Source organism: Indicator indicator, chromosome 2 (genome assembly GCF_027791375.1).
Source record: "Indicator indicator isolate 239-I01 chromosome 2, UM_Iind_1.1, whole genome shotgun sequence".
In the NCBI taxonomy this organism is placed as follows: Eukaryota; Metazoa; Chordata; class Aves; order Piciformes; family Indicatoridae; genus Indicator; species Indicator indicator.
This window is the reverse complement of record NC_072011.1, coordinates 12,613,567-12,631,166: the sequence shown is the minus strand read 5'-3', so window position 1 is coordinate 12,631,166 and position 17,600 is coordinate 12,613,567. Positions and strand designations below refer to the sequence as shown.

At 36.9% G+C, this 17,600-nt stretch overlaps 1 protein-coding gene across 2 annotated transcripts in view; it reads left to right on the top strand.

Moving 5' to 3' along the window:
• The first annotated feature begins 5,945 nt into the window (after nt 1-5,945).
• Nucleotides 5,946-17,600, top strand: part of HBS1L (HBS1 like translational GTPase) — a 59,085-nt gene continuing 47,430 nt past the window's right edge. Inside the window, exons 1-5 of one of the 2 annotated variants that reach the window (XM_054399241.1) lie at nt 5,946-5,988; nt 9,983-10,048; nt 11,456-11,593; nt 13,029-13,223; nt 13,881-14,081. In XM_054399241.1, coding sequence (XP_054255216.1) covers nt 5,946-5,988; nt 9,983-10,048; nt 11,456-11,593; nt 13,029-13,223; nt 13,881-14,081 — 643 coding nt within the window. The remainder of the gene's footprint in view (nt 5,989-9,982; nt 10,049-11,455; nt 11,594-13,028; nt 13,224-13,880; nt 14,082-17,600) is intronic. The other variant, XM_054399242.1, reaches the window with a different exon arrangement.

Genomic DNA, 17,600 nt, shown 5'->3' with positions numbered 1-17,600 from the left:
GGAGAGGTGAGTAGGGAAGGTTTTCCCGACTCAGAGGCCATCCCACCCCTACCATTAGGATGCCTGTTGCTTGACCTTTCTGCATCACAGTCTCAGGCTGCCTATAGACCTCAGATGGTGGCACAGCCTTGCAATGTGGATGCATGGTATGGAGAGCAGCAGACTGTGCACACTACCAGTAAGATTGTACTTGAAGTGAGCCTACTGGACAACATGCATCTGAGATCTCTTTCAGGATATGTCACCACTTGCCCAGCCCCCATGTGTGTGCCTGCACTTCAAATACAGTAGATAGATAATCACTGAGTTTGCCACAGTCTCAGTTACCATTTGAATATCAAATGGTAATTCTTATGGATGTCTTTTGGAAGTCTGAACTTATTCTCCTGCTGGAAGTTTTTGCTGCATTTTCCATATCTTAGGCAATTATGCCCAGTCCCCATCTAGGCAGGTTGTAGGGATTTTTAGGTAAGTAACCAAAAAGGGAAAATAACTAGTCTCCAAGACTTGATTATGGAGTTTTCTGGACAACATATTGTCCAGCTTATATATTTGGGTTTGCCAAAGGTAGGTCCCAAAAATGATCAGAGTAATTCTAAGACAATCCTTAAGAGTTTAACAAGCTTCCTTCCCCCCACCCCCCAAAAAACGTATAATTATGTCTCCCACAAGCATACATGTGTCAGCATTTGTTTTTCATTTAAGGTCTGTATGAAGAGACCAACAGTGGAATGTCTTGGTCAGATTTGTATCATGAATTACTTTATCCAGAAAAGCGAAGGGCTTTTCAAACTGTATTTGCCCTGCACTTGTAGCCACTTGTGTAACACTTCTTAAAAGATATTCTCCAGAATCTAAGTTCTTTTATTCTTTTTTCTTTTTTCTACTGTGGCAATAGATACTGTGGCAACATCCCACTGATGTTACTGGAAGTATGACTGCATCCCTATGCTCAATAAACATACCTCACCACAGACATATTCGTAAAGACAGTTTATGGTTGTAGATGGGATCCATGACAAACATTTTAAAGTGCTTGCTAAATTGAGGTGTACAATCAGATACAACAGTATGCTGCCACCACATATATATGTGAGCCATGATAATATGCTTTAGTGCAAACATCTGCATCATATTCAACCATCATAATGACAGCCTTCCGTTTTGTCTCTTCCTTAGGTCTATAGCTCCCACTAATTTATCTTGTCAGTTGCCAATAGCAAAAGTAGAATGAATTACTGACATAAAAATTTCCATATCTTGAAAAATCTATATAGATTTTAAATGTTTACTGTAATTATATTTATGTATTCTTGTAATTACACTAGTATCTAAACTGAATCCTGATAAGTTTTGGGCAATGATCATTTCCTCCAGCAGTAAATTTTACAGTCTAATTCTATGCAGAATGAAAATTGTTTACTTCTATTAGTTTAAAATTTGCCTTTTTTCAATCTCAGGGATTTTCTTCCTTTGCAATGAGGGGAAAAAAAAGACTATTTTTGAGCCATTTCCTAGTGTATGTTTAGATCATGTATCAATTTATACATATCCTCTTGTAAGACAAATTACTAACCCTTTTAATCTGTCTTCATGTGAAAAATTTCCCAGGTCCCTGATGATTCTCATAATTTATCAATGTATCAACACTATACTTCATAGACCAACTACAAGTGAATTCCACTCTGTTGTAATCATGCTTTATTTTTCTATTTGCATTCAGTAGTAAAAGCAATCGATCAGGGATTTTCAGTGGTGCTTCACAGTGTGGCTATAACTACCATGCTCTTGAATTTGAATGCCTGCTCTTGCAGTTGCACAGTTCAGGGCAGTTCTTGCAGTCTGAACTTCCCTTTCTGGGTGGATGGTTGAGTCACTGTGGATGAGAAGCAGAGAGCAGGAGGACATGGGAATTTGTGATTGAGCACAGAGCATCTCAGGAACTATAGATGTAACTAAAGTCATTAAAATATTTTTTCTTTAACAGGAAGTTTAAATGATTGTGAGGATCAAAAATGTGGACTTGGCAGTGCTAGGTTTATGGTTGGACTCAATAATATTATTTTCCAACTAAAATTATTCTGTGATTCTATGTTAAACCATCCAAACAGGTAACTTTTCCAGCTTAAGTTGCCATTACATTACCATTTGCCATCAGTTGCCATGTAACTTCACTAGATCCCATGGAAATTGTATAAGGTCTTGACTAACATAAATCACTTACTCACTGCAAAACTTGTTCTGCAGACTGCTCCATTCACAGAGAAATAACAAATATCTTTAATAAGCTCATTCATACTGTGGAAAAATTGAGACACTTGCTATTTGCCATATGTAGAAAATGATTACTTATTAATACTCATTGCTTTCTGACTCCTAAATCAGCTTCTGATCTAGATGGTGTCGTTTTAAACAAAAACAGAGACATATTTATTTGCTGCAGTTCTTTTGATCTAGTCAGATCATTTATCAGCTAGAAAAGTGCTTAGTGACATTGGTAATACCTGTATTATAAAATTTAACATCCACATGGCATAGTGTGGTACAACATTGGGAATTATGCTGTTTTTCTCCCGGATCAAGTCTTGCTTAACTTTAGTTTAAAAGGAAACAATACTGAAATAGACAGAATGTTGCTTTTTTTAATTAAGAAATTTAAAATGACTAAAAAGACGGACAACAGTGCGTCTTTTTATAGAAATAACATAATTTTTAAAACTTTCAGTTTAACCAAGAGAAATTATAAAATATTTTCTTAATTATTACTGTTGCAAAGAGAGAAAAATAAAATTAGTGCTGGGCCTAGTTGTGCCGAGGAGATTGCTGATAAAAACAGGATTACCAGTAATGCTGCCACCTGGATTCAGACTGGGGATCTTACTTCACTTTTTAATGCATATGTCTTAAAGTAATATAAAATCTCAGTGGGTAGGAAGGAAATGAAAGCTCATGTTTACCAGAAGTGACCTGGTTAGTCACCCCTTGGTCAGAGTTGCTGGAGCCAGACTGACGAGCTTCTATAATGGTACTTTAATGGCTGTTAAAGGAATTAAGTTTAGTTATAGCCTGCTTTTCTGTCAGATAAATACCTTCCATGAACTGTGCATTCACTTAAAATAGAACAAACTGAGGTATAGCTCGGGCTTGAGCACTACAGTACATTATTTCTTGAACACCTTTCCCAAAGACATTTGCATAGGTCTCAGAGCTAAAGAAAGGCAATGAATGAACACAGTGTATTTACAACTCTTTGAAGATACTGCTGTAACATGAAATAATCACATATGTTGCTTTTGAGGTATTTTCTCTCAAGGCACAGAATAGAATAATAGAATTGTTTTGGTTGGAAAAGACTTCCAAGATCACCAGGTCCAGCCATTGACCCAATGAAGAAAAACAGCAGCCTTCCAAGTTCACTGTTAATGCCACAGAAAAACTACAGAGTGAATCATCTTTTACACCAGGCTTTGCTCATCTTTGTATTTTTCACAGCTACTATTTACTATGTTCTTTTAAATACCATTTTTAAAATCTTAAAATCAATGTTACAGTTGACTCAAGCAAGTGAGTTGTGGGTCGACCACAGTCACTGAAAATCAAGAGTGCGAACAATAAAAGTGAACATAAAATTCAAACATGAAAAAATTAGTTGATAAGCAGCTGGTGACTTGTGCAAAAAGAATGAATAGGAGGGATAAAAGAAGCATCTTTGAAATGGGATGGTCAGATGTGAAATGAGAAATGTCACTTGAAAGAAAAAAATACTAAATTTACATGATTAAGATTTTCTGGAGTTTTTACAGTTTTTAAAATGGAATTTGGGTAGTTTTGGGGCTGAAAAGCATAATTTTCAAAGTAAAGCTGCTGGACACATACTGGCAGGACACTGTGAGGGTTGTAGTGATACAATTTCTTAAGTTTCTTGACCAGTCTCAGTTAGCACATACTGGAATCAGGTTGTCGCTCTGGCTGTGTAATGTTAAATCATAATGTTGATAGCACGTTTTCACTTTTGTATCTTTATCCTACCTCAAGATACTGGGACAGATAAGGATCAACACAACTTCTGTCAAACTTCTGCTGTAGAGAGCATTTTGGTCACTAAAGGTCAACGGGACACCAGCATTAATTAGAACTCTTTCAAATTTCAACTCTCATTTTAATCTTAGCACCATATGAAAGATATTAAAGATATCCAAAGTTTGTGCAGCTGTGCAAATTAAAAATATGCAAATAACAAAAAGAAACAATCTGCACATTTGCATACAGTTTGTATATGAACACAAGCTTTGGCTTATGTCTAACACACCCTGCATCCATTGGTGACTGGGCAGGACATGGAGTTGTGAAGAGAGACAGTTTTGGCCTGTGGGCCAGGATGAGACAATAGTTACATGGTAGTTATAAAACCAGGGTTATGTGTGCTTGTAGTGATATGTTGCTATGGTGGGCTATCAGACAACACATGTGGCATGAAGGTGGATGGATGAGCCTGGATTTATGAGGTTTTAAACAAAGTATTACAGGTCTTAAGGATGGAGATAACTGAGAAAGACTAATGTGACTGTCTGCCTAGCAGTTCCTGAACGTGTAGACGAATGCAGGTTATCCAGGGAGCACAGGGCTGGAGATACAGAAGCAGCAAGAGCTGAGTCTGTCAGAGATGGTGTTCAGCAGAGAGCACTGGTAGGACCTGTGAACTGGGGTGTCTTTCCCATCTCCCCTCTGCTACTGAAGTCTTTACTTGCCCTTCCCTCTCTGACCCAGCAAGAGTAGCTGTAGGTGCATTCTCTGATTCCCTGTCCTTTAGCACTACAACAGCACTTGGAGGCTGAAACTTTTTTTTTCAGATGGCATCTACAGTAACTTGCCAATGAAGTCAAATCACAACCTCCACAGCACCTAATGTGTCAATTCGCTGCTTAACACTGCCAACAGCAATGCTAATTACTACAGTTTGTATTTACCTACTCCAAGCTCATTTAATTCTGACCCCTAGTGTTTCACTGAATTCTAACAGTTACTGGTCACCAACAAGCCAGGTCAGCTTGAGCTGTTTCAGATACAGAACTGAAAAAAACCCTTGCAGTTCTTATTGAAAAGCCTTTTGCACTCTGCTCCTGTGGTAGTACACAAATTCTGGAAACTCCAATGTTCAATTCTGGAAAATCGAATGTTTAAATGACAATACCCTTCACTGAATTCAGGCCAACCCCAAATGCTATGTGGTCCTCAACGATGTAAGTGCTTTGAACAATCCTAAACACACTTGCGTACATTTGTGCACATAAGCTTGCTGTAGCTTGTCGCATCTTGAGTGTGCGAGGGGCGAGCGATGATGCAGCAACAGGGTTACACTTCAAATGCAAAGACAGCGCCTGGCTGTAGGATCAGAGTCACGGCACAATCGGTACTGGAGCGTTCCGATACTGGCACTATCAATGTCGGCTGCTGCGGCACAGCGAGGACGGGGCCGCTTCGCTGTGAGAGGGCAGGTGAAGTGCACAGGCGTTACCCCTGCCTGGCGCAGGCCTACCCTACCCTACCCTACCCTGCGCGAGGCTGAACACGATGCCACAGACGGCTGCACACAGCAACGTCCCATAGCGCGGTGCCACACCGCCTCTTCTCGCTCCACCTCTGCGGAAGCGGCGGGAGACCGCAGACCAAGCTACGCCACCGACGCACCCGGGCAGGGCCAGGCGGCATCAGACCACAGCACACCGCTGACGTGTCGAAGAGCCGCCCCCTCGCGGTGCGCCGACCCGGAAGCGGCCGTGTGAGGTGGGAAACCCTGCGCATGCCCAGCAGCGCGGCGACGACGGAAGGGTGTCCGGCGCGCCTGCGCACGGGGATTCCGCCAGGCCTGCTGGAAGCCAAGATGGCGCCCTAGGTCCACCGTGCCAGCGCTACCGCGGGCGAGCGAGGCGGCCGCCGCTGCCATCATGTCCCGGCACAGGAACGTCCGAGGCTATAACTACGATGAAGGTACTGGCGAAGGGGAGCCGGCGGCAGAGCTACGAGACGCCGCCCGTCGCGCCTTACCCCCCTGCGCTTTCCTTCATCCTTTCGCCCGCCGGGCCCTGCTGCCGCGTCAGGGTTTGCGGGCGGGAGGGTGTGCCCGAACCCGCACGGGTGGACAGGAGAGCGCGGGAGGCTGTCAAGAGCAGTGGGAGGGGAAAAGTACCCCCCTCCCATCCGCGGGAGTCGGGTGAGGCTGAGTGCGAGGCCTCGCCCCGCCTTCCCCTCATGCCCGGTTCCCGCCCGGGTGGCAGGTCGGGCGCAGGTGGCCGCGCTGCCGGTTATGTAGCTGCTGCCCTTCAGAGCTGCCTCCTGCTGCCGTGGTCTCCTTGTATCTTCCATACGGGGCAAATGTGGCCCAGGCACGCAGGCCAAGTTACGGCAGGGTTTACTGCGCTGCCTTAACCTGTTAGGAGTTGACCGCTTTTTGGGCGGGTGGGAGTGACTTGAAAATCAGCCTCAACACAACTGAACCCGCCCTTTTTTAGACTTCTAAAATGTAACATGTTTGTGTTCCCAGACTAGTCAGCAAATGGTTGTTGGTGCTTAGCTATAATAATAGATAGAAAGCAACAGCCCTTCCTGATAGAAGAAATGTGTTTTTTAATGATGGAGTTGAGCATCTTGAGGAAGAACCTGTTTTTCAGATCTCTGTGTCAAATATACTGAAGCTTGCATGCAGTTGAAAGAGCTCTTGTGCGAGAATTTGGCACAGACCTGCAATGCTGTAGCCTTCTTTGTGCTCTGTTCCCTTAACTTAGGCAAATCACACCTGTTTTCTCTCAGTGGTTTTATTTGTGTTGGCTTGGGCTTTGGAAAAATGAACACATTTCCAGTTGATGGTATTTTAAAGAACATTTTGTTGAGTGGACAAATGCAAGGTGTACATGTATCGCAGTAAGACAAATAGATCTTGGAATTTTTGGGGAAGTCCGTGTAAGCCATGACCTCAGTATGGCCAACCTTGCAGGTTTTACTGGTGTGAATTTACCTAATAAAGGCAAAAAATCAGAAACTAGATGGAGGATTTTGCCACTTGATCCTCTAGAGGTTTTCTTCATTACAGATTGGTTGAAATGTTGATTTAGCTGAATCTCTGTCATCTGTGAAGTTGGATGCCCAATCTGTAGACTTTGTTTTAGTGTTTGTGCACTCATTGGAATGTCTTTCAATGAGGTTGTTAAATTACACAGTAATTTGTTCTAGGTGCACGTGGCTTAAGTTTCTACTGCTGTTTACTGTTGTATTACACATTAGGTTTAATTAAAAGTGTGTATATGTTTGGTCTTTATACTTAGATTGTATGCTACTTTGTAATCACATACAATCATTTGGGTTTCAGATGAAGTACACTTTTGTGTCTTTTTGTTTAATATAATGCCACATGTTTTTTTTATGCCACTCAGGCTTCTGTAATTCTTTGTGACCCAATTATTTTTCTTTGGGACTCCTTTCCTTGGAAAACTTCTTAGGCCTTAGAGCTTGTGGCCTTTATTTGACCATACTCTATTTCTGCTCTCTTCTTTTTGAAGTGTTGTGATCAACACAATGTGTGATTCCAAGCTAGAGAGTGTGTTGGTAACGCACCTGTTGATACTGTGGAATGTTTCTGTGGTTTATACTCTGTTCCCTGTAATTTCTGTCATTTCTTTAATAATTTTATTTATAGTCAGTGTAAACTGAGCCATTTTCACTGAGGTGCTTTTTTTTTTTCAGTCTACAAATTAAGCCAGTATAGGATGTATAAGTGGTTTAAGTAGTGCACACTCACAAGACTTAGCTTGATTGTATTGGCCCAAATACAAAAAGTATCCTTACATTGAAAAAATGTATGTAGATTTTTTTAATAGATTAATTTGTCCTAGCATGGCAGCAGGAGACAATGTGTTCTTTTCAGCATAGTCAAGAAGTAGGTAATAATATATTATTCAAAACAAAACAGAAATTAAAACAAGACTGTTTTCCTCGTTCTGTGATACTTAATTTCCAAAGTAACTTCCAAAGTCTTTAAACTTTTTATATATTTGTGCCATCCGTTTTAGCTACTGATTTTGGTTGGCCCTTTTCTTTTTCCTTTTCTTTTTCCTTTTCTTTTTCCTTTTCTTTTTCCTTTTCTTTTTCCTTTTCTTTTTCCTTTTCTTTTTCCTTTTCTTTTTCCTTTTCTTTTTCCTTTTCTTTTTCCTTTTCTTTTTCCTTTTCTTTTTCCTTTTCTTTTTCCTTTTCTTTTTCCTTTTCTTTTTCCTTTTCTTTTTCCTTTTCTTTTTCCTTTTCTTTTTCCTTTTCTTTTTCCTTTTCTTTTTCCTTTTCTTTTTCCTTTTCTTTTTCCTTTTCTTTTTCCTTTTCTTTTTCCTTTTCTTTTTCCTTTTCTTTTTCCTTTTCTTTTTCCTTTTCTTTTTCCTTTTCTTTTTCCTTTTCTTTTTCCTTTTCTTTTTCCTTTTCTTTTTCCTTTTCTTTTTCCTTTTCTTTTTCCTTTTCTTTTTCCTTTTCTTTTTCCTTTTCTTTTTCCTTTTCTTTTTCCTTTTCTTTTTCCTTTTCTTTTTCCTTTTCTTTTTCCTTTTCTTTTTCCTTTTCTTTTTCCTTTTCTTTTTCCTTTTCTTTTCCTTTTCTTTTTCCTTTTCTTTTTCCTTTTCTTTTTCCTTTTCTTTTTCCTTTTCTTTTTCCTTTTCTTTTTCCTTTTCTTTTTCCTTTTCTTTTTCCTTTTCTTTTTCCTTTTCTTTTTCCTTTTCTTTTTCCTTTTCTTTTTCCTTTTCTTTTTCCTTTTCTTTTTCCTTTTCTTTTTCCTTTTCTTTTTCCTTTTCTTTTTCCTTTTCTTTTTCCTTTTCTTTTTCCTTTTCTTTTTCCTTTTCTTTTTCCTTTTCTTTTTCCTTTTCTTTTTCCTTTTCTTTTTCCTTTTCTTTTTCCTTTTCTTTTTCCTTTTCTTTTTCCTTTTCTTTTTCCTTTTCTTTTTCCTTTTCTTTTTCCTTTTCTTTTTCCTTTTCTTTTTCCTTTTCTTTTTCCTTTTCTTTTTCCTTTTCTTTTTCCTTTTCTTTTTCCTTTTCTTTTTCCTTTTCTTTTTCCTTTTCTTTTTCCTTTTCTTTTTCCTTTTCTTTTTCCTTTTCTTTTTCCTTTTCTTTTTCCTTTTCTTTTTCCTTTTCTTTTTCCTTTTCTTTTTCCTTTTCTTTTTCCTTTTCTTTTTCCTTTTCTTTTTCCTTTTCTTTTTCCTTTTCTTTTTCCTTTTCTTTTTCCTTTTCTTTTTCCTTTTCTTTTTCCTTTTCTTTTTCCTTTTCTTTTTCCTTTTCTTTTTCCTTTTCTTTTTCCTTTTCTTTTTCCTTTTCTTTTTCCTTTTCTTTTTCCTTTTCTTTTTCCTTTTCTTTTTCCTTTTCTTTTTCCTTTTCTTTTTCCTTTTCTTTTTCCTTTTCTTTTTCCTTTTCTTTTTCCTTTTCTTTTTCCTTTTCTTTTTCCTTTTCTTTTTCCTTTTCTTTTTCCTTTTCTTTTTCCTTTTCTTTTTCCTTTTCTTTTTCCTTTTCTTTTTCCTTTTCTTTTTCCTTTTCTTTTTCCTTTTCTTTTTCCTTTTCTTTTTCCTTTTCTTTTTCCTTTTCTTTTTCCTTTTCTTTTTCCTTTTCTTTTTCCTTTTCTTTTTCCTTTTCTTTTTCCTAATATCAAGGAGACTGCCATGGTTAAATATTTGTGGAACTGTAGAAAGTTTGATTTGGACTATGAGGACAGTCTTCTGAAAGAGGTGGTGTGAAGCATGCCAGCTTTGGAAAATTTTTCTCTTTCCTAATGACTAGAGTATTAAATGTTAAAAGTCCATTATTGTAAGTAGCCGTTTCTTACCCAGATAAATAAATAGTGTTTAACTGCAGTTCTGGAATACTAGAGAAGCATAGTTTCTTAAACCTTGTGTAAAAACTACCCTTTAAATGATAACATCAAATATTTGGAAATTGTGCAGACTAACAATACTGTTTCTGCTTCATAGATTTTGAAGATGATGATGTGTATGGCCAATCAGTAGAAGATGATTATTGCATTTCTCCATCAACAGGTTGGTTCAAATGATTACTTATAAGCAACCTGCATCTAAACCCATTAAGTTGTGTCCTCCAGTCTAATCTCTGGCAAGATTATCAGTCCATGGTTTCCCCAGATTTGCTGGCAGCATTTCTAGGGCTGAATAATCAGTGACGATAGTATGGCTGATGTTGATACGAAACTGTGGTACTGCAGGTAATTAGTCTGGATCTAAATCTACTGCAAGTGTGGTACAGTCTGTGACCTCTGGCCACAAAGTACCACAAGTCTGGTACTTGAGTTAAATAGGTCTTCACAAACCTGTTCTCTGTCATCCTGTTGATTTTAGATAAGTAAAATTAAGTGTGTGTCTTTATTATTTATATTCACATTCCCTGATTAAAATTCAGGTTGTCTGGCATTCAGTTTCTTAGCTTAATTGCTGGAATTTTTAAGACCTTTTCCAAGAATTAAGGTAACTTTTTATTTTTGTGATGAAAATGTGCAGCATTTTTACTTTTTAAATCAAGTATAAACTGCTAAATTGCAAAACTAATTCTTGTGTGTAGTAATTTTCCTAGTAGTTATGTAAATGTCATTTACAGTCTGATCTAGATTGTATAGCAATCTTTTAATAGTTGCTTCAGTTATGGTGATTAAATATGAAATGGTATGCATTTGGGAAACGAGTTGCTGAGGCTATAACTACTGAACTGGATATACATATGCTTTCAGTATGTATTTCAGAGCTGGGTAGAATATTGCATAAGAAGGAAATTTGCTTACCTTATAATTTTTACATTTCTGAGAGTATGTAATGACTGGAGCTCATTTGCAGTCAGAGGTTTTATTTATATATGCCTTAATGTGTTGCTAAATCAGAGTGGAATTATGTACTTGTTTAAAGTTTTGTGTGGCGTACTTTAACTCATGAGCTATATTTCTAATGAAATTCCAAGAAGAGGAGTGTGTTCTACTCCATTAAATTGTTACCAGTAGTTTGAAAATGCCATACTATAAAAATAATGTCATTTTCTTGCAACTGAGGCGAAAAAAAGGATTAAGATTCTGAACACATTAATTCATAGATGGTGATTTGGTAGAGAAAACTGTTTTTTTTCAAACCTGGAATATATTATTTTCTTTGAATATTGAACTTTGCAGAATTACTGCATTACATGAATACAAGGATATTGCCCAGCCTGTGGTTTTACTGTGATGACGACTTGCTTATTTTCTAGCATAAATTGCTCTGTGCTCTGTATGGTCTTCAAATAGGTGTTGTTATACAGTAGTATCCCATTCTTCCTTACATACCACTCCCCCTGCTGCCAGCACTGCAACAGGTCAATGTCCTTTTTTCCCTTTAGATATGTTTTGTTTCTAAAGGAGGAAAAAAGATTTGACTTTTTTTTAAATATTTTTTTTTTACCTAATGCAGCAGCTCAGTTTATCTACTCCAGACGAGACAAACCAACAGCATTTGCTGAGCCATTAGAAGAAGAATATGGCTATGAAGGTACAGATGACACTGCTGATTGTTTTACATCTGGTCATCAGTTGACCAAAGTTGATAGAGGTAATTACAGAAAAGAAATAGTTCTGAGCTGAATGGTTGGGGAAAAAATACTTGCTTTTGTTTTTTAAACTTGTTGCCTGATACCTGAATCACATGTTTTGTGAGAAAAATTCACAGTTATCTTTCCCAAGTATTAATGGTTGACTTCATGTTTTGGAAATAGAGCTGTTTTTAAAATTATTATAAGCTTCAGGTAAAGTGTGTTGGTGGATGAATAGACAATAAAATGCATGAATGAAATTTGATATTTAAAACAAGTTGAAGAAAATTCAGAAGCAAGAGACAGAATACAAACAATCCAGATTCCAAGTCAAGTAAATTGGTAGAAGCTATGCTAATGCATTGACATATAGGTGAATATGATAAATTGGGGTGAGGAAATAATGCTGTAGAAGGCAATTTGAAAGAATCAGCCAGTATGTGGATACAGATGATCTAGACAGTATAGTACTCCAGCTTTTCAGAATGCTCTTGACAGTCTCAAATCAATTAAGAATTGATATGGGAACAAGAAAAAAGTAATATTCTGGACTGAAAAAAGGTGGAAATGAGACCTAGAAATACCTATTTCATTGTGAAAACAGTCCTGTTACATTTGGTACAGTGTGCAGTGTTGCTCATTAATATAAAGTTATTGATTGTTGTCAGTCTGGCTGCAAAGAGTTTGGTAAGATGATGCTTGCAGAGTGTTGGATTGTAAAATGGCCAACCAGCACATTTTGCAGGGCTCTACCAGTACTTGTTTTGCAGAGGAAATCTCTGGGGAACATTGACTTGCTCTTAGGATTACAGGTCAAGGGTGATGATTTAAGTAACCTTCAGGAAGTTGGAATTCTCAGTATCTCGTGCAGCAGCTCATGAATTAAGAAACTTACCTTAGTCAAGACCTATACTAATTGTAGAAATATGCTTCAAAGGAAATTGATTTTCTCACCTAAAAATGTAGAGTGGTTTTAGTAAAGGTAAAGATTACGCGTAGTTTCAAACTTGACCCAGAGTTTTCAGGTGCCTCAGGGCCCTGAAAATGCTGTTTTACTCTGGATGTTAATTATAAGATCTGTAAGCACTTAAAAGCATGCTGTTCAGTGGGATTCCAAGTTGATATATTAAATTACTTTGGATAATTTCAAGGTGAATATTTGAATTTCTTCTTCACAGTGAAGATAATTTTACAATATCAAAGTTTTTAAATATTGAGACTTTGTAGACTAATAAATAGTAGTCTGTGATATGTTCCTCGTGGCAGTATTGGATTCTGCAGGGCTTGGGGGCAAAATTTATCATGGCAATAAGTGAGATTGAAATGAATTTCTAAAGGATTTTTTTTCACTGTGATGTTTTTCTCCTGTTTTTGTTAATCAGATATATGGTGCTAGTGGTTAGGCCACTTAAGACATTTTTTCTGCAGCTTATAACAATGATGTATCTCTTTTAGCTCGTCTTAATTCATGCCTTGATCAAATGAAAGAAGTTTTGGCAGAATCTATACCAGAGCAAACAATGGTGCAAGCAGTACTGGATAGTAATTTTGATGTACAGAAGGCTTTGGATATTGTGCTTTCAGAAGGCAGTAAGCAAAATGTCAAGACCAAGAATGAGGATGCTCTGATTGTAGGAAAGACGACAAAAGGTATACTTCTATTTAATTGTTTACATTCAAGATGATTCATTTCTATGTACAGTTTAATTTTGACTTTACAAGCTGTGAAGATGCTTGTTCCTGCATTAGTCATTTAGCAGAATATTGGGAAAGAGCAACTTATTTTTTTGTCTCTCTGTTCTAAAAACATTTAAAGGAAACTAGCTTTTCATGATCTAGAAGTCAAAACATTTGTGTTGACTTAAATTCGAAGTGCAACCACCTGCAGTTCAGAGTAAATTTCTAATTTCTAATATATGGCTAAACTGAAAGAATACATGCTCTAAAAGTTGGACAACATCTTTTAAGTTTTCTGTGCTTCCATTATTTGTTTGGTGAATTGGCAATTCCCATCCTCAATACCTCCTCTTATTTTGGTAGCCTCTATACAGTAACTTTCTTATTTTGATGTAATTTTTGTAATTTTTACTGGCATTCTTTGCTGAATCTTAAGATTTCTATGTATTTCAGTCGATATGTGCAGTTTAATTACAAAACTTTGCATATTTTTGAATAGCACTTAGTAATTCAATGCCTTTTCATGTTTTTTCTTGATTTTGTTTTGTTGCTGCTGTCAACTTTAAAAATAATGGATATTTCATTGTGACCACACTTCCATCTGAAAATTATTGGCTATTGTAAGGTAAGGAGACTTACTTTGTTGTCCAGAAATGCGTACTGATGCAGACAATTTCTCATGTGCTGTAGAAAATGTTGCTGATGATACCAACAAATCTGAGTTTGAAAACTTGACAGTCAAAAGCGATTCAGTTTGTTGCTCTTCAATTAGAAATGACAAAATGGTCCTTAATGCTAAAAAATCCAATATACCTTCACCTGAAGGGAAAGGTTTGGAGTCCTCTTCACTCGTTCTGTCATCATCTTTCAGTGATGCTTTGTGTAAAGGAGCGTTTTGTGAACCTGTGAATAAACAGGTGGAGAATCAACTACTAGAAAGTGATAATGCTGTAAGTTCAGCTTTTGGTAGTGAAGGTGCTTACTTTAGCATAGGAAGTAATCTAACTGGATATTGTTCCGTAAAGAAGTTGGAATGCGAGGAAACACAGGACTTGAAATCCTTGCTGATGCGGAATGTGGTTTGTAAGTCTAGGGGTCCTGAAGGTGGTATTTCTCCTGTTTCCTCATATGCTTCTGATTGTATTAGTAATGCAGATGTTTGCAGTCCTCCATGCCTAACAGGTGCTTTAGGGAAATTGGCTCTTGATAACAGAGTCAGTCACACTGTAAACAGAAAGAATGAACTTCTTGAAAATATTTCTTCTCTTGTGCAAAATAAAACCCAAGAAAGTCCCTCTTCGGACATGGTTGCTTTGCCAGTCTTAAGGTCTGGAAGTACATCACTGGCTGACTTACTTCAGGAGCATCAGGAAAGCACTGCTGGCCACTGTTCTTTGGCTGATCTTTATACCCAGTCAACATCAAGCCTCAGTGATATGAAATTGGGAACTGTACCACTATCACAACTAGTAAGTCAACCCCAAAATTCAGATGGGATGACAGAGCTAACAGGATCTTTGTCTTCCTTAGCCCTCTCTAATGTTTCTCCACCAAAAGAGGTTAAGAATATATCACTCTTGGATTTAATAGCAGAAACTTTTGAAATAAATAAAACCCAACAAGGTATGGACTTCCCCATGCACAATGCAACTGAATTAAGGCCCTCTGAAAGAAGCAGCATTGATTTAAGTGCCCTTGTGAAAAATGCCGATGTATCTGCAGAACAGAATGCAGTAGGACAGTCAAATATCTTAAGTTCTGAAAGTAAACTTTTAAAAGAAAAACAAGGAAAAAGTTCTGGTTTTGCCAAAACAAATAAAAAAGCCAAAAGAAGGCTTACTCCGAAGAGGCAGGATTTGTCCCTTTCGTGGGTGAAGGCGCTGCGTGCAAGACCTTCAGCTTTTGCTTTAACCTTGTGTCTCCGTTATCCTCCAAAGGGTTATAAGCGGCGCACAACTGGTGTACATAAAGCTTTCCTGTACAATAGACAAGTACAAGATGTAAACCCCAAGGAAACTAGTCCCATGATTGCTATAACACCATTTGACTTCAAATCTGCATCTCCTGATGACATTGTGAAAGCTAACAAAAAAAAAACTTTTACAAGAGAGTAGTGAAAACAGATATTCAGTTTTATATCTTTGTCTATTGAAAAATAGTTATACAGGACCTGTTTATAATTCCAAATTGAATACTTTTATTTTTTTAATGAACATATTACAGTTCTCACTGTTTAGTACCAAGTTTGTACGTGAACTTTTAAGCTGTTGCACTGAATTTCTTAATTTTTGCATAGTTTTAACTTTTGTAAAGTCTTTAACTGTCATGTATAGGTATTGCATGCACAAAATTCTATAAACACCACTAGACTTCTTGAAACATCTTTTTTTGCTGTTGAAGATACAGCTCCTTGGGAAGAATACTGAATTATTATTCTGTAAAGTAATTTAGTTACCTACATGGTGTATAGTTTGGGGAGTGAGAACCTCAATTTATATCACGACTCTTTTATTAAATGTTCTTAAAGTTAGATTTTCTGATAAGCTATGTTATTAAACTGCTAGTCTTGTAGTTTATATTTCCAGTCAATGTTATTATTGTCTTCTATCTTTATACTGATTACAATATTGCAGCAGAAATACCTTCAGTTTTCAAAAACCTCACTAACCTAAGATTTTGACTGTTTTGGTTATGGTAGGACATGAATACTTTTTGATAGGACCAAATCTGAGGGGGTGATTTAAGATCACTTCCAATCAGCTGTCAAAATGTGATACTGAGAATTTTAAACCAGCTACTTTGTAGATATAAACATGTTGCATGTGGTTAATGAGAAGCTTCATTAGGGTTCTGTGATTTATTCTGAAGTCTTCTAAAAATGAATTGGAATAACAATTCTTTCAACTTTAGCAGGAGAGTCTTTTCTCAATGGAAAAAACCCAACCCAAAAACATCAGTCAAAGCATAAGTACTGTTTGTGCCTCTTACCTGTTTTGAAGAAAGCTTTCTTTAGTAATGGAAATACATTCTCTTCCACTCATTGCAGTCAATGCTGTTACTTTGAATCTTTAGATGGAAGATCAGAATAAGGACATTCTGGACTTCCTTTTTTTAGCTGATAATTACCAGATCCTGTTGCCTCTGTTAGTCAAATTAGTAACTGCATGTATGTTTCAACTTTTCATTTTAGTATACATTATTACTTTTAATATATTTTCAGTGTCAGTGTTCTGGATCCTGAACAGCAATAAGTGCAATAAGAGTACTGCTGCAACTAGAAAAATACATTTTCTCATATGCTGCCATACACTTGTTCTTGCTAAATTTTGAAGGTAGTATGGAACAGCAAATATAATTTTCATCTAGTTTTCATCTATTTTTTGTTAAGTATGTTACATCAAAAAGAAGACAAAGAAGTTTATTCCTGACTTCAGATTACAGTACAGTTTTGTTTCTAAATAAAAACAAAACATGTTCCAGTGCTCTCAGGTACAAATTTTATGTTCTGTATATTTTGCTGCTTTGTCGAGTTGATGCTGTTGTCATGTAGGACTATGAGCAATGTGACCTCTGTCCTTTTGAATGAAATTCATGTTATTTTTCTACCCGTACTAATAAAAATTCTATATAATGACAGTGATACAGTGTTTATATTCTAGTTGACATGTTGATCTGTAGCCCTCTGTATGCTTACCTATTTTGAGTGCTGTAAAGCATTGAAGTGTGAATAATACAACCTAGTGTATATACTATGATCTGATAAGTACATGAGGAAGAGTGTGATTGGTTTATTTTCTTAGAAGACTTCCTATAGAAATCTGACTGATACTGTTTGTGCACTGGCTGTTCTATTAATTAGCCTTCCTAGGAAATTCTGCTTTTTGAACACAAATATTTTCAGCTATCAGTTTCTCTGTGGTTAGTCCAAGTATTGCCTTCTCACTGCTTCAAAGCCTGAGGCTGGTTTTCCCACTGAGGTAAAATGTCCTATTTGGAGAGCTAATTAGTTGAAGTTCAGTATTTCCAAATAGTATGTACTTTCTAGTAGAGAAATCCTAATATTTACGAATACAAAGTGCGAAGTTTGACATTTTCATGCTTGGTATATTTTTTAGATGGCTTTATTTTCTTATGTTCCAAATGCTCTTGAGGTACAGTTTTTGAGTACAGACTTCTTAATTTATTTTCCGCATTGAATAGTTTTGGTTTTTCCTCTAAATCTTTTCCCTTATTGTCGGACTACTCTTTGGGTTTGGTCTGTTTTCTCATTTTCCTGCTCTTCTTCGTATACAGCTTCTTAGCATTGTTAATAATTTTAGGGCCTGAACTGAATGCACACTGAAGTGTATG